This window comes from Hemiscyllium ocellatum, chromosome 3 (genome assembly GCF_020745735.1).
Source record: "Hemiscyllium ocellatum isolate sHemOce1 chromosome 3, sHemOce1.pat.X.cur, whole genome shotgun sequence".
Taxonomy (NCBI): domain Eukaryota; kingdom Metazoa; phylum Chordata; class Chondrichthyes; order Orectolobiformes; family Hemiscylliidae; genus Hemiscyllium; species Hemiscyllium ocellatum.
The window spans coordinates 75,890,453-75,906,255 of record NC_083403.1 but is presented as its reverse complement, the minus strand read 5'-3'; the positions used below and the strand labels follow the sequence as shown (position 1 = coordinate 75,906,255).

At 38.7% G+C, this 15,803-nt stretch overlaps 1 protein-coding gene across 1 annotated transcript in view; it reads right to left on the bottom strand.

The window, feature by feature from the left end:
- Window positions 1-217: 217 nt before the first annotated feature.
- Window positions 218-15,803, bottom strand: part of rspo3 (R-spondin 3) — a 106,003-nt gene continuing 90,417 nt past the window's right edge. Inside the window, exon 5 of the mRNA XM_060821212.1 lies at window positions 218-1,093. Within this exon, the coding sequence (XP_060677195.1) occupies window positions 888-1,093 (206 nt within the window). The 3' untranslated portion in view covers window positions 218-887. The remainder of the gene's footprint in view (window positions 1,094-15,803) is intronic.

Genomic DNA, 15,803 nt, shown 5'->3' with positions numbered 1-15,803 from the left:
ATGGTACTATTTGACCATCCTGGATTCTTGTCATGAATGTGTGTCAAATTAAAGAGCCACATTGTGGTGCAGGTCTTTATATCAATCCAGCCAATCAAAATGCTTCCAAACCTACATGCAATAAACTACTACATAAATGGTAATAATCTTCCAACTACACACCATAATGCTACATATGGAAGAATATTCATGTCATAAACATACTCTGAGAATTCAGTAAAGGAAATATATTTTTTATTTGAAATACAGGTGCTTTTAAGCAGTTTAGTGGCATCTGTTGACAACAATGACACTAGCTCAAGTGTGTGCACTGTTTCTTACAGAGGTCATAAACGGAAACTTAAAAACAATACTTTAAAAAGAATGTTAACAGTTGGTTCTCCAGGCTTCAAATGACATTTATTACATTCCTCTATATTACAAGGCAGCAATCTGTTAATAATTATGAGAAAAAAGAAAAAAAAAGATTCTATTGTCAATTTATACAGAAATCAGAACATGCACAAATGCATATCACATTTGATGAGGAACCTCCAGCACTGAGACTGAAGACTTCCTTCCCTTAAAATGGAATCGGTTTTCTCAGCGTATTTGGCTCTTTTTTTGTTAACCCTTAAAGGGCTAATCGTGATACTTGCGCTAACCATCTGGAGTTCTAATTTACTCGGTTGGGCAGGGATTAATCATGTCTAATGTTGGATAAACTCAGGCATATCTACACTTTCAGTTTCAACTGTAGTCCTTGAAATGATTAGCAGTCTCTGCGAAGGTCAGGAGTAAGGATTAGAAGTAGGAACCCAGCACTGGATCCATTATACAGTGCACCTCTATAGGTTAGCTTGTTAATACATAGCAGCATCAGAAATCTCAGCAACCAAGTGAGGATTTTAGTGAACAGTGCTCACTGTTGTGGGTATCAGTTTCTTATTCTGCCCTCTTCGTTTCTTGTTTCCAGATTTTTCTTTCCTTACACGTTCTTCTCTGGTGTTTTTATTTTCTTTGCCCCTATTACTATTTTTAGCTTGTTTTCCAGACATTGCTTCTTTTTTGCCTTCTTTTCTCGATTTATTTCTCTTGTCATTGCCCTTATTTCCTAAAATTAAAGAGCACATATTAATGACCAATAAACCAACTTAATGTTTACGACACAAAAATAAACAAAGAATGAGAAATGTTAAGTTATATTTATCAAATTTATTTCTTCATCAGATCACAAAGAACCTGCTTTATCATGAACGTTATTCAACCTACTTTAGTAATCCCAAGAAGGATTAAGGAAAGCAAAGCTAGTAAAACTCGAGAATATCCCCTATAAGTATTAATCCTACATTAGTAATCTTAAGACAAAATGTTGCAGATAAATGAAAACTATAATTCAAATAAAAGTGAAAATGCTGGAAATATTCAGCAGATCATGAAGAATCTGATGTAATATAGAAACTGTTGATGTTTCAAGATAGCCACCATCCACCAGAACAATAAGAAAAGCAAAGAAATACAGTGAGTACTTGATATGTCTCACAGTGTCTATGAGAAGAGAAAGAGAAAACTTCTCAGGATAACAACTTTTTATCAGGACTTTTTTGAGGGCAGGATATCAGTTACCTTAACATATAGGCAATAAATACCAGTTTTGGAAGCTTGCACTTGAAAACGTATCATACACCGTGTTCTGCAGTTGTTCTTTTATAATGGATGTATCTTCCAGTGACTGGGTTATAGTGAGCGTTGATTTAGACTAGATTGCCTCCTCTTCATGTCCATTTGTGAGTGGGAAATATGCAGGGGACTGAATATTAATGAAATGCCCCCTTCTCTTTTTAGTCAAAAAAGTGGCACATAAGAAGGATACGAAATGTTATTTGAATTGTGAACCAATTGTTTATAAATATACCACAAGTTTCAGAGTCCAAAGCAACTTTGATGAACAGCTGTCAGATAATTTTGAAACAAAGGTTGAAAATAGACCCTCATCTCATGGAGAAAGAACCCAAATACCTCGATGAGTAATCAACAAGACTTGAAACTCAGACATAGCCACTGAAATATTGTTTGACATTCTCTTATAATGATGATATTACATTTCACAGCTGCACTACAAAAAAGGTAGAAAAAAAAGTTAAACACAATGAATGACACATCCTGAGGCCCTCGGATGCATTTCAGCATTTCTTAGTCATTGATGATAAAAGGACCCTGAGATCATTGCACTTCTGACTTATGGTACATTTCAAACTATTTAGAGCAGTCAAGATAAAGGAAGAGAATTTCTTGTCCTAACCGATATGTCTTTGTCCTCCATTGGAATCTTATCAGCTGGGGAATGCTTGCTGCCTTCGTCTTTTTTTATCCATTTTCATTCTGACTACTCAATCGAACTCTGCAACAGTCACAGCTTTCAACTCCTGTAAAGATTCCATATTGTTTCTTGAGCATAAGGTTTAACATTTACTTTCAGGAAGCTACAGTTGTGGATAGTTCTTTGTGGAAGATTTGCAAAAGTATAGTAGCCATAATGAACTCAACACTGCTGGTTATACAGTAAGAGTGTCATTTCAGTGCACCTAATATTTGAGTACGCTTTTAGGAATCCAGGTCTACACCTCTCTTCAAAACTTTTTTCACTCCATTTCATTCACTTTTGTGCTCACCATAGTTCACAGAAGGGGACAATTCCATTATGAAAATCTCTTTTCTCACAGAATGCAATAAAACAAAGAACTGCAAATGCTGGAGATCTGAGATAACAACAGAAATTGCTGACAAACTCAGCAGGTCTGGCAGCATCTGTAGGAGAAAGCAGAGTTATTGTTCTGTGTCTAAAACGTTAACTGTGCTTTCTCCCCACAGGTTCTGCCAGACCTGCTGAGTTTACCCAGCAATTTCTGGTTTTGTCACTTTCCTCACACATCCTGTTTTGTTAAAACTGACTCATCCTTTGAGATAAGTAACATTGAAAAAGTGTCTCTAGAATTAGTCATGCTGGGATTTTGCTTTTAAGCTGTATCTGATGCCACTGCAAGAGACCGGGATGCAAGTCAGAGATGTCTGACCTGTATTTACATTTATTTACATAACTGGACATCATTCAGGTGTGGTCAGATTGTGGGCATCAGGAAAACTACAGAGGACTAGAAAGAGCTCAGCTGATCAGATGGTTAAGGAAGAATGGTTATTGTTGAAGAAAATATTCTTTCACTCACAACAAAGATATATTCCAGTGAAGTATTTTAGGAGGGGGGTGGGTGTGTCTGTGTGTGTGTGTGTGTGTGTGGTTAAGCCAACCGTGGTTAACAAAGGAAGTTAAGGATAACTTCAAATTGAAAGAAAGTAAACATACATTGTGCAAAGATTAGTTGCAAACAAAAGGACTAGGCAAGGTTTGAAAACCAATAAAAGCAGTTTTAAATATAATAATAGAGAGGAAAATGAACTTGGAGGGTAAACCTAACACATCATTTCAAAGCGAACAACAAGACCTTCTCTAAATATATAAAAGGAAAAGCCAGGCAAATGTGAACATAACACCCTTAGAAAATGAGGTTAGGAAAATAATAAGGAGGAAAACAGAAAATGGACAGCAGAGTTAAATAAACTATCTGTATCAATTTTCATGGTAGACAATACTAATAGCATCCCAAAAATACTAAATAATCAAGGCAGAACAAGGGAAGAGGAAATGGTGCAATAATTATCACTAGATGAAAATTAGCAGGCAACCCAAAGGCCGATAGGTCCCCTGGGCCTGCATCATAGGATATTAATGGAAGTAGCTACAGAGATAATGGATTCATGAGTAATCTTGCAATAACTTTTAAATTATAGAAAAGTCCCAGACGATTGGAATACTTCACTGTAACAACATTTTTAAAAAAGGAAATGGGACAATAAAGAGTAACTGTAGGCCAGTCAGCTCAGTGTTTGTTATTGAGAAAACGTTAGGACCAAACGTAATGGCAGCGCATTAATCAAGCAGTCAGATTGGTTTCATGAACGTGAAGTCAAGCTGACAAATTTGTTAGAATTCCTTGAGGAGGTAACAAGCAGGATAAATAAAGGAGACCAAGAAGATGTAATATATTTGAATTTCTGATTGGTTTCAAGTATGATACTGCATGTAAGGCTGCTTAATAAGACAAAGACCCAAGTTGTTGGGATTAGTATATTAGAATAGATATGTAAGTGGCTAGATAATAGAAGACAAAATGTTGGAATAGAATCAACATTTTCATGATGGCAAACACTAACTGGTGGAGTGTCAGAATGATCAGCTGTGGTGACACAATTGTTTGCAATATATTTTTAAGGTCTAGATGAATGAAGTGAAAGTACTTTTGCCAAGTTTGAAGACTAAGCGTAAATAGGTGGAAAGGCAAGCGGTGAGGATGACACAAAGAATCTACAAAGGGTTGCAGACTGGTTAATTGAGTGACCATAACTTAGCAAATTTGAGAACATGTGAGGTTACGCACTATGGCAGGAGGAATAGTACAGCTGAATATTATTTAAACAGAGAAACTACAGAAAGTTGCAATGTAAGTCTGGGGATCTTGTGCATAAAATACAACAAAAAACTAGCATCCAAATTCAGTAGGTAATAAGGAAGGAAATGGAATGTTGGCCTTTATTTCCAAGGGAATGACATGTAAAGAAAATGGGAAGTTTTGCTAGAACTATATAAAAGACTAATCAGAAAATACCTAGAATACTGAGAACTGTTTTGGTCCCTTTGTCAAAGGAAAGATATAATGGCATTGGAGATAGTCTGGAGAAGGTCCATTAGATTGATCCTAGGTATGGAACAATTGTCTTATAAGAACTGGCTCTACAGTTATTGGAGATTAGGAGAATGAGAGTTGACCTTATTGAAATATATAAGATTCTTAGAGGGTTTGACAGGGTAGATGTGGAGAAGTTAGTTCCCCTTGTGGGAGAATCTAGGGCTAGAGGGCATAATCTCAAAGTAAAGAGTCATCCAGTTAGGACAGTGGTGAGGCAGAATTTCTTCTCTCAGTGGATAAGAATCTGTGAAATTCTTTACTGCTGAGGATTGTCATTGCTAAGTCATCAGGTATATACAAGGCTAAGATAGAACAGGTTTCTCATCAGTAAGGGAATCAAGGGTTATGGGGAAAAGGCAGAATAGAGGACTTGAGGATTATCAGATCAGCCGTGATCTCATTGAGTGGTGGAGCAGACTCATTGGGCTGACTGGCCTGTGAGTCTTAGATTTTATGGCCATATGTTTTGGCATAGTGTTGGTCAAGAAAAAGAAACAAGGAACCAATGTGTAGCAGCCATCTGATCTCCAACTAATATGAATCTAAAAATGAAGCAGGCAGGGTTGCTTGAATACTCTCACTGCACATAAGCTTTCTCTGAATGTACCTTGTGCAATGACGTGAGCCTACCTCTATTTCTTGGTGTAGGTTCTGGCTTGATTTTTATGGCTCCTTGGTGGCCAGGTTCATGGTACGGCATGTTAACCGTGGTGAATTGCTAACCCACTGCTTTCTTGCCCACCCTGACCCAGTTCCCTAATATGGTAAATGGGCAGGAAACAAAATCACCAGTCTACCCATCATTTTGGGAAAAAAAAGATATTAGTGGTCAATTGACCCTATTAAAGAGCCAGTTGAGCTGAATTAGCTTTATGTTGACCATACAGCAGTTGGCATGGGCAAATTGACAAGAGTGGTGAATCTGGACTTTCATCATCTGGAAAGGAAGGAGGGGGATATATCTCTTTGGGAAGTGGGGCTATTGCTCTGTAAGCTTCATTGGTACTCCCTCACAAAATACTCAAGATGGTATCCCCAAATCTTCCTTGCTGGCCTCCACAACCTTCACCCTCCCCACACCCCCCACATCCAGTCCCACACCCTCTTTGCTCCCTTACCTAGAATACCAAAACCCTTCCCACCCTAAAAGCCTGGGGCTAGTGTTTGCCCAGGATCCATTGTTCTTCTTTCTGGGGACTGGGTAATTGCTGGCGATTATGTTGTGGTTTTGTTGAGACTGCTGGCAATGCCAGCCAATCAAACTGACTAATAGTTCTTCTTCCACCGAGGAATGGAACTCCCACTCTCTGTTTGGTAAGGCCACCAGTATCATGCATCACCACAGAGTGAGTGACCTTTTTAGAAGTTGGTTAGTTTGGCTAGTCAGCTTCCTAATGACTGGAGCGGGGGCACAATTCAATTAATTGTTACTTGCAGAAAATTACCCCACTAAGTTTGATTCAAGAAATTTGTCAGAGAAATATGATGACTGAACAGTACTTTTTATTCTATTCATTCACAGGATGTGGGTGTCAATAGCTCAGCCAGTATTTATGGCCCATCTCTAATTGCCCAGAGGGTAGTTAAGAATAAATCGCATTGCTATGGGTTTGAAGTCACAGGTCAGACCAGGTCATGCCATTGGTGAATATGTTTCTCCAAATAATCAATAACTATTCCATGGTCGTCATTAGACTCTTAATTCCAGATTTTCATTGAATTCAAATTCAACCATCTGCCATGACAGGATTCAAACCCAGGTCCCCAATCACTTAATCTGAACTATCAACATCTTTTCTCCCTCAGTCCTTCAACATCCTTCCCCCGCCACTACTATCGCATAAATGCTGCCCCCTCCATACTTCACTTTAACTCTGATGAAGAGTCATCGAGACTCAAAACATTAGATTGCTTTCTCTGCGTAGATGCTGTCTGACCCACTGTGATCTCCAGCACTTTTTGTTTTCAGTTCAGATTCCAGCATCTGTGGTAATTTGCTCCTACTTTCTCCAGAGCACTAACCTGGCTGTCTGGATTAATAGTTTAGTGATAATAACACTCGGCCATCGCTTACCCCCACCTTTAAGGCAGTCTATTCTAAGTCTGCAGCTGAAACTGGGTAGATTAGAATCTCAAAAAATAATTTTCTCTGATGAATGTTCAATTGACCATACAATGATTCAAATGACTCTGACCTTCCTTGTCACTTGAAGTATTATAATATGATTGGAAGGAAAAGGGAGTTCTGCATGGGTAGAACACATGGGATTTAGGGTGAATTTGTCAAATGGCTACAAAATTGGCTTTATAGTTGGAGACAGAGGGTGGTGGTGGCAGGCTGTTTTTCACACTAGAGGTCTGTGACCAGCTCTGTTTTCAGGGATCGGTACTAGATCCGCTTTTTTTAAAATCATTTATGATTTGAATGAGAATATCGATGGCATGGTGAGTAAGTTTCCGGATGACACCAAAACTGGTGGTGTAGTGGACAGTGAAGGAGGTTATTTAAGATTACAAAGACATCTTGATCAATTGGATCAATGTACTGAGGAGTTGCAGATGGAGTTGAATTTGGATAAATGTGAGGTATTGCATTTTGGTGATACAAACAAGGACAGGTCCCATCCAATTAATGATAGGGCCCTGAGGAGTGTTGTAGAGCAGAGAGACCTTGGAGTTCAGCTACATAGTTCTTTGATATTTGAGTTACAGTTAGACAGGGCATTGAGATGACTTGCCTTCATTGCTCAGACCTTTAAGTATAGGAGTTGGGATGTTGTGTTGAGCTTGTACAGAATACTGGTGAGACCTCTTCTGGAGTACTGTGAGCAGTTCATGTTGCCATTATAGAAAGGATATTGTTAAACTGGAGAGGGTTTGGAAAAGAGTTACCAGGATGTTGCCAGGGTCTGAAGAGTTTATGACATAAAACTTGACTGGAAAGACTGGGACCTTTTCACTGGAGAATACGAGGCTGAGGGGTGAACTTATTGAAGTTTATAAAACCATGGAGGGCATAGATAAGATGAATAGCAAGGTTTTTTTTCTCTAGGGTGGGGAAATTCAAAACTAAGGGGAATATAAATAAGAGAAAGTTTTAAAAACGACACGAGGAGCAAGTTTTTAACACAGAGAGTGGTTCATGTGTGGACTGAACTTCCAGAAGCAGTAGTGGATGCAGGTACAGTTACAACATTTAACACACACCTGGATAAGTACATGAATTGGAAAGGTTTGGAGGGATATGGACCAAACAAGCAAATGAGACTAGTTTAGTTTGGGAACATGGTTGGTGCGGACTAGTTGGACTAAAGGGTCTGTTTTCATGTGTATGACTCTATTCTCAATGACTGGATGACTCTCTGACTCTCTGACCCTATAAGGTTGTTGCTGACATGGGTGGTCTCAGAACCACCATAGAGTCCTGACACTGGTGTCCTGATGCCTGTCAGAAAATTTAGCCTTTAGTTTCCTAAGTAGCAACAGTTTACCTTGAATTTGCTTATATGTCCAGTTTCTATGGCTTCCACTAGATAGCGCACTTACAATACGAGGAAATTTGTTCTGACCCACAGTCATAATTAAGCCAAACTCACTTCACTTGAGTGTTTAGAAAGCCACCAAGTCTTTATGTTTTATGAGTGGATGGCTGCCAGCTCAGCTCTCTAATTACCAATGTCTTGTCACTCTCAAAGGGCATTTAAAACACAATGATCTCTATACCTACTACTCAAATGAAAGACACATATTTATACAGATGACGGCTGAACTGAGATGACAGCATTTGAAAGATAGTTCTCAGTAAGATTGATATGTTTTATATTTAGATTTTGGTGAAAAACAAACTAATTGCATTAGGTTGAAATAAAAGCGACAAATGCTTGCCATGGAAACTGAACTAGGCGAACTTGAGGGCTGCAGAAAATCCGGAGGAGGTAGAACCTTTTCTGCAGCCTCGACTTTTACAATGTGACATTCATGTTTTCATATTTTGTTGAAGTCAAGAAATACAGAGATCATGTAAAACACTTGAGTTCTGAAGAAGGGACACTGGACTCTGCTTTCTCTCCAAAGCTGCTGCCAGACCTGTCAATTTCTCAATTTTCATACATAAAAGATTAGTGTCAGTAATCGTATTTATTATGAAAACCCATTGGGTCTCTTGAGAAAGAAATCTGCCACACAAACATGATCTGGCCAATATGTGACTCCAGATCCACATTAATAAAGTTGACTCTTAAATGTGTTTTTGGAACTACTCCAGCAAAGTTCTCAGTTTTATCAAACAGCAATAATAAAACAATAATGAGTAATAATAGCTGATCAAACCAATATTGTCCAAAACATTAGATATGAGAAAGGAATACTCTGTCCAATCTTGCAAATTCCTCTTTAATAATATCAGATTTATCAAACAACAACCTAGCATAATTGTACTCATCGAATCATACCTTTCCATCAATGTCCTATACTTCTCCATCTCTATCCCTGTGTCTGGCCTGTCATTGGCTTTGTATGTCCTATACCATTGGAAAAGTCTGTCATTACAACAAAGATAGCCTGTATCATGTCATGCAGGACTGTCATCATGCAGAGTCAAATTGATTCAGATCAAATCCAGCAGCTCAAAACTAGCAACCTATGAGATGCTGTGACCACCAGCAGCAGGAGAATTGTGTTCAACCACAGCTGTAACCTCATGGCCTGGAACATCCCCTACTCTATCAATATCATCAGGCCTAAAGACCAACCTGGTTCAGTGAACAGTGAGGAGGACATGTCAAAATAAATACCTTTCATACCTAAAAATATGAAGTTAGAAAACAGGAGTACATACACATATGTAAAAAGAACATTCACTAGATAAAGCAAAGCAAACCTTCAAGCTCTTACAACCAACCTTTTGTTATTCTGCCACAACAGGATCTTGCCACATTCTGTTGACAATTAAGGAACTAAGAGGAGGAGGAAGTATCAAAGGTAGCCCCATTCTCAATGGCAGGAGAGTGCAACACATCAGTACAAAAGAACAGGCTTTGCATCTATCTCATTTGCATTGAACTCATCTTCCACCTAAGGTCTCCAGAATCACAGATGCCAGTAAAATGTGATTTAAGAAACTACAAACTTCTGGATATTGCAAAAGTTGTGGACACTGGCAATGTTTTGTAAATAGTACTGAAAATTTGTGCTCCAGAACTAACCTTGCCACGAGCCATGCTATTCCATATTGTTATAGTTATCATTGTAACACTGGCATCTACTTGACAATGTGAATAACTGACCATGTCCTGTGTACAAAACGCATGACAAGCTTGACTTGGTCAATATCACTGCTCTCGCTTATCAGCAAAGCAAAGGAAGATGCTGGAGACAGTGTTATCAAGTGCACACATTCATCAATAGATTCTTAATCGATTCTCACTTTGAGTTCCATCAGGGCCACTCAACCTCAAACTGCATGTCATCCATGGCCTGAATATAAACGTAAAAGCTGAATTCAGAAAGTGTGGTAAAAGTGACTACCCTTAGCTTCAAAGAAGCATTTGGCACCAAGGAGCTCTAAGAGAAGTGGAGTATTTGGGAATCACAGGGGACACTCTCTCCTAGCATGAACCATAGCAAAGGATGGTTATTGTGGTTGTTGAAAGCCAATCATTTCACTCCCCAGTTAGCATTGCAAAAGTTCATCCGGGTAAACCGATTATCAACTTCTTCAGCCCATTATCAATGAACGTCTCTCCACAATGAAGTCAGAGTTGTGAATATTTGCTGATGATTAAACAAGTTAAGTACCAATGACAGCTTCCCAGATACCGAAGCAGTTTATGTCAATGTAGAAGACGGGAACAACAGATGTGAGGCACTTGGGGCATGAATTCCATTTGCCACAGTAAAATTCCTAAATATAAATAAAAGGAATTGGTCTATTCAAATTTAATTCTAAGAGAGATGCACTTTAAGGGCGGGTTGCCATCCTCAACACTTCTGAAGCTGTTGCCCTGGAACTTGCTGCCAGCTGAAGGGGTAGATGCAGAAATTCTTTGTGAGTATAGCAATTTGGGATGAGAGCCTTCAGTTGTGTGAATGGTTTGATAAAGTTGGGGTTTTCTCCTCAAGTGAAGGTAAGGTTGAAAGCTCTGAGAAAGATATTCAAAATCACTGGAGTCTGAAAGAGTATAAATCAGGAGAAAATGTTCCAGTTGGCAGATGTGTCAAGAATTGGGTTCATCAAGTTAAACTAAGTGGCAAGAAAAAAAGAGATGAGAAAAGGAAAAAGCTTTCCAAGCAGAAAGAAGTTAGATTCTGGACTCACTGTCTGGAAGTGTGGTGGGAGTAGCTTTTATCATAGCTTTTATAAGACAACTGGATAATACCATAAGAGAAAATATTAGGAGGACTTGATAAAAAGGTAAGAGAATAGAAGTAGTTGAGTTTTTTTTACAGGAACTAGCCCAAATGTGACCAGCTCAATGGCCTCCTTCTACATTCCAACCGGTCTATAATTCTATATTATAAATACTGTGGCTGTTGTGTTGAATCACCTCCACCTCTCAGAGGCAAACAGAGATGGGCAATAAATGTTGGTATTTCTAGCAATGTTCACACTCTTTGGATGAGTAAAACTACTTTAAATCAAGGATAAGAAAAAAATATTTATGGTCTACCCTACCTTTATTTTACCTGTAGCAATTATATCTGCAATTCATATGATATTTCTCAATGTATTTCTTCAATACATTTATTAATTTATTTTATTATACATATCGGTAAAAATAATTTCAATCCTCATGTGTTAAGAGGCATGAAACGTCCTGGTGTGTTTATCTTTATGCTAGCCATAATGTGGAGGAGCTGGTGTTGGACTGGAGTGGACAAAGTTAAAAATGACACAACATCAGGCTATCGTCCAGAAGGTTTATTTGGAAGCACTAGCTTTTGAAGCACTGTTCCTTCACCAGACAGCTACCTGATGAAGGAGCAGCGCTCCGAAAGCTAGTGCTTTCAAATAAACTTTTGTTTTTAACTTTATGTTATCTTCATTCCTCTAATTTATGACAAAGGAGCAGGGGCTTATGAATTTCAGCAGAAGAATATTTTTCACGTTTTATGAGCATGGAATGGTTTACCACAAATGGTTTTGAAACTGCAATGTAATTTTACAAGAAATTGAACGCATGTTTAAAGAAAAATGTGGAAGCACATACAAAAAGGCACAAAAACTGGAAAAGACAGCATTTGTGGAAGAACTAGCAGAATTAAAGAACAGTAGGCTAAATGGCCTTTCTTTCTGCTAGTCTTTCAATCCATGAAATGATTTTAAATGGTACTCAGTGTTTTCCATAACATCTTGTGAATGGTTATCAAATATGAGAGACTGTCCGTATTAAAATGTTATCATTCAATATGTGTGAAATGTTGTCATGTAGGAGATGTAAAATGATGTTATATGACAGATTTGAGATTGTTTTTGATCAGAAATGAATCACTGCCATTTGCCAGACATGAAATTTTAACAGGATCAAATGTTCTTAAATGCTATGAAATATCTTGTGAAAAATACTACAGACTGACTTCAGCTTTCAGCAGTGGTGAAGGATAGGTTGGAGCAGATTGGGCATCTGTCATAAGCTGCACCCATTGTACATAAATGCGATTTACTTTTTCTTGAAGCTAATGGAAGGAGATATCAAATGAGGAATATATAATAGGTGGATGATCAGTTACTGTCTGCTTTCTGTCACCGCTGAAAGCTGACATTAACTTCTATTGGCTACCAGACACTAAAGTACTGCAAAAGCACTCCTGATTACCATCTGTGAAACACTCAGGACACTAAATGCAAAACCTTGCCAGACCACACATTAAATTCTATCAGAAGCTTTCTGCAAAGTGCTTGCTAGCTACCACACTAGAAATATTGTAGAATATTCCTGCATTCCACACACAAATTGCCATCAGGCACAACATACTTCACAGTTGGTAAGTTTTATACTACACAAAAAAGTTAAGAATAAAAATGGCCTTTACACTTCAAATGTCTTCCAGAAGTGATTGCTTAAGATCCTGGCCCACAGTTCAGTATTTCACAGGAAAACAATCTGGGAAGATGAAACTTTTGGGTCAGAGAATGTGTGAGCTCATGTGTATGAGTTAAGTGGGATCTTATTTTATATGGCTCACATTGTATTATACTGAATAAAAATACTGAAAATATACAGGCATTAATAATCCTGCTTTTGAAGACATAAATAATGATGTTCATTTAAAATGCATAAATTTATGACAAATCTGTCTTGCTGATCTCCTAAGAAAAGACAAAGCTAATAGTGCTTGCTGTATCATACTACTTCTGTTGTATTCGCATCACCATTTAGATAAAATTTAGGAAAAACTTAACACTATTACATGCACCTCAAATTCTACTCGACAGTGCATTTGTAAATAGCATGTGACTACAAATCGGTACAAGTTGAATGAAAATGAGAAGAAACATTAAAGAACATAAAGGCATCATTCCACCTGCTCTACCCTTACAAACATTTAATAATTCAAAATAAGAGCTGAAGTAGACCAATGAATTTGTTTGTGTTCATTGAAGTAGCCCCAATGCAGATTTGTTTGTGTTTCTAATTCCACATTCCCATCTAACCTGATAACCTTTGATTACTTACCTAACAAGAAAACATTCACCTCTGCTTTAAAAGTATTCAATGGCCCACCTTCACTACCTTCTGAGGTTGAGAGTTCCAAAGTCGCACAGCCCTCTGAGAGAAAATAAATCCTCCTTGACTCTCTCCTAAGTAGGTGACCCCTAATTTTAACATTTTTAATTGCCCCTTAATTCTGGATGCACTCATAAAACTAAATATCTTTTTTACATCCAGTTTGTCAAAACCATTCAGGAGCTTATACACTTCAGTCAAGTCACCCACATTCTTCAAAGCTTCAGTGGAAACAAGCTCACTCTGTTCAACTTTTCCTTATAAGACAACCTGATGAAGGGCTTATGCCCGAAACGTCGAATTTCCTGTTCCTTGGATGCTGCCTGACCTGCTGCGCTTTTCCAGCAACACATTTTCAGCTGTGATACTCCAACATCTGCAGACCTCACTTTCTCCTTATAAGACAACCTACTTATTCCAGGAATCATTTTAAAAACCATCTCTGAACTACCTCTAAAGCATGTATATCCTTTCTTAGGGACTGAAAGGTGTTTCTGTGGCAACAGGCGGGATTTGAGGATGGTGTGTTGCCTTCCTGGTGCCAGGATTAAGGACATCGCAGACAAGAGTGCAGGAAATCCTCAAGGGTGAAGGTGAAGATCCAGATGTGGTGGTGCATGTCGGCACAAATGACGTCGGGAAGAAGAGGAGGGACATTCTACAGCGGGACTTTGGAGAACTCGGAAGAAAGCTGAAAAGCAGGACATCCAGGGTGGTTATCTCCAGTTTGCTTCCAGTTCCTCGGGCTGGAGAGGACAGGAACAGGGAGATAATGGAGTTGAACATGTGGCTGGGGAACTGGTGCAGGAAGAAAGTGAGGACTGCAGATGCTGGAGTATCAGAGCTGAAAATGTGTTGCTGGAAAAGCGCAGCAGGTCAGGCAGCATCCAAGGAACAGGAGATTCGACGTTTCGGGCAAAAGCCCTTCTTCAGGAATCATGTGAAGGGATGGCAGTGGAACAACAATAACAGGTATTTCTGGGTATAATGCAGAAGATGCAGGATCAGTTCATTCCAAAAAGGAAGAAAGATCCTAAGGGTAGGCAGGGGTGACCGTGGCTGACGAGGGAAGGACCATGTAAAGACAAAAGGGAAAAAGTATAACATAGCAAAGATGAGTGTGAAATCGGAGGACTGGGAAGCTTTTAACGAACAACAGAGGATAACTAAAAAGGAAATATGCAAAGAAAAAATAAAGTATGAAGGTAAACTGGCCAAAAATATAAAGGAGGATAGTAAAGGCTTTTTTAGGTATGTGAAAAGAAAAAAAAATGGTTAAGACTAAAATTGGGCCCTTGAAGACAGAAACGAGTGAATTTATTATGGGGAACAAAGAAATGGCAAAAGAGTTGAATTGATACTTTAGATCTGTGTTCACTGGGGAAGATACGAGTAATCACTCAGATGTAATAGTGGGTGAAGGACCTGAACTGAAGGGAATTTATATTAGGCAGGAAATGGTGTTGGAGAGACTGTTAGGTCTGAAGGCTGATAAGTCCCTGGGACCAGATGGTCTGCATCCCAGGGTACTGAAGGAGGTGGCTCTAGAAATCGTGGATGCATTGGTGATCATTTTCCAATGTTCCATAGATTCAGGATTAGTTCCTGTGGATTGGAGGGTGGCTAATGTTGCCCCACTTTTTAAGAAAGGAGGGAGAGAGAAAACAGAATTATAGACCAGTTAGTCTGACCTCAGTGGTGGGAAAAATGCTGGAGTCAATTATAAAGGACAAAATTACGACACATCTGGAAAGCAGTAACAGGATACGTCAGAGTCAGCATGGATTTATGAAGGGGAAATCATGCTTGATTAATCTTCTAGAATTTTTAGAGGATGTAACTCTGAAGATGGACAAAGGAGATCCAGTGGACATAGTATACCTGGATTTTCAGAAAGCCTTTGACAAAGACCCACATAGGAGGTTACTGAGAAAACTTAGGGCACATGGTATTAGAGGCAAAATACAGACATGGATTGAAAATTGGTTGGCTGGCAGGAAACAAAGAGTAGTGATAAACGGCTCCCTTTTGGAATGGCAGGTGGTGACCAGTGGGACCACAGCTTTTTACAATGTATATTAATAATATAGATGAAGGTATTAAAAGTAATATTAGCAAATTTGCTGATGACACAAACCTGGGTGGCAGGGCGAAATGTGAGGAAGATGCCAGGAGAATACAGGGTGACCTGGACGGAGACATGGCAATTTACTGTGGATAAATGTGTAGTTATCCACTTTGGTGGCAAGAACAGGAAGGCAGATTACTACCTAAATGGAGTCAAGTTAGGAAAAGG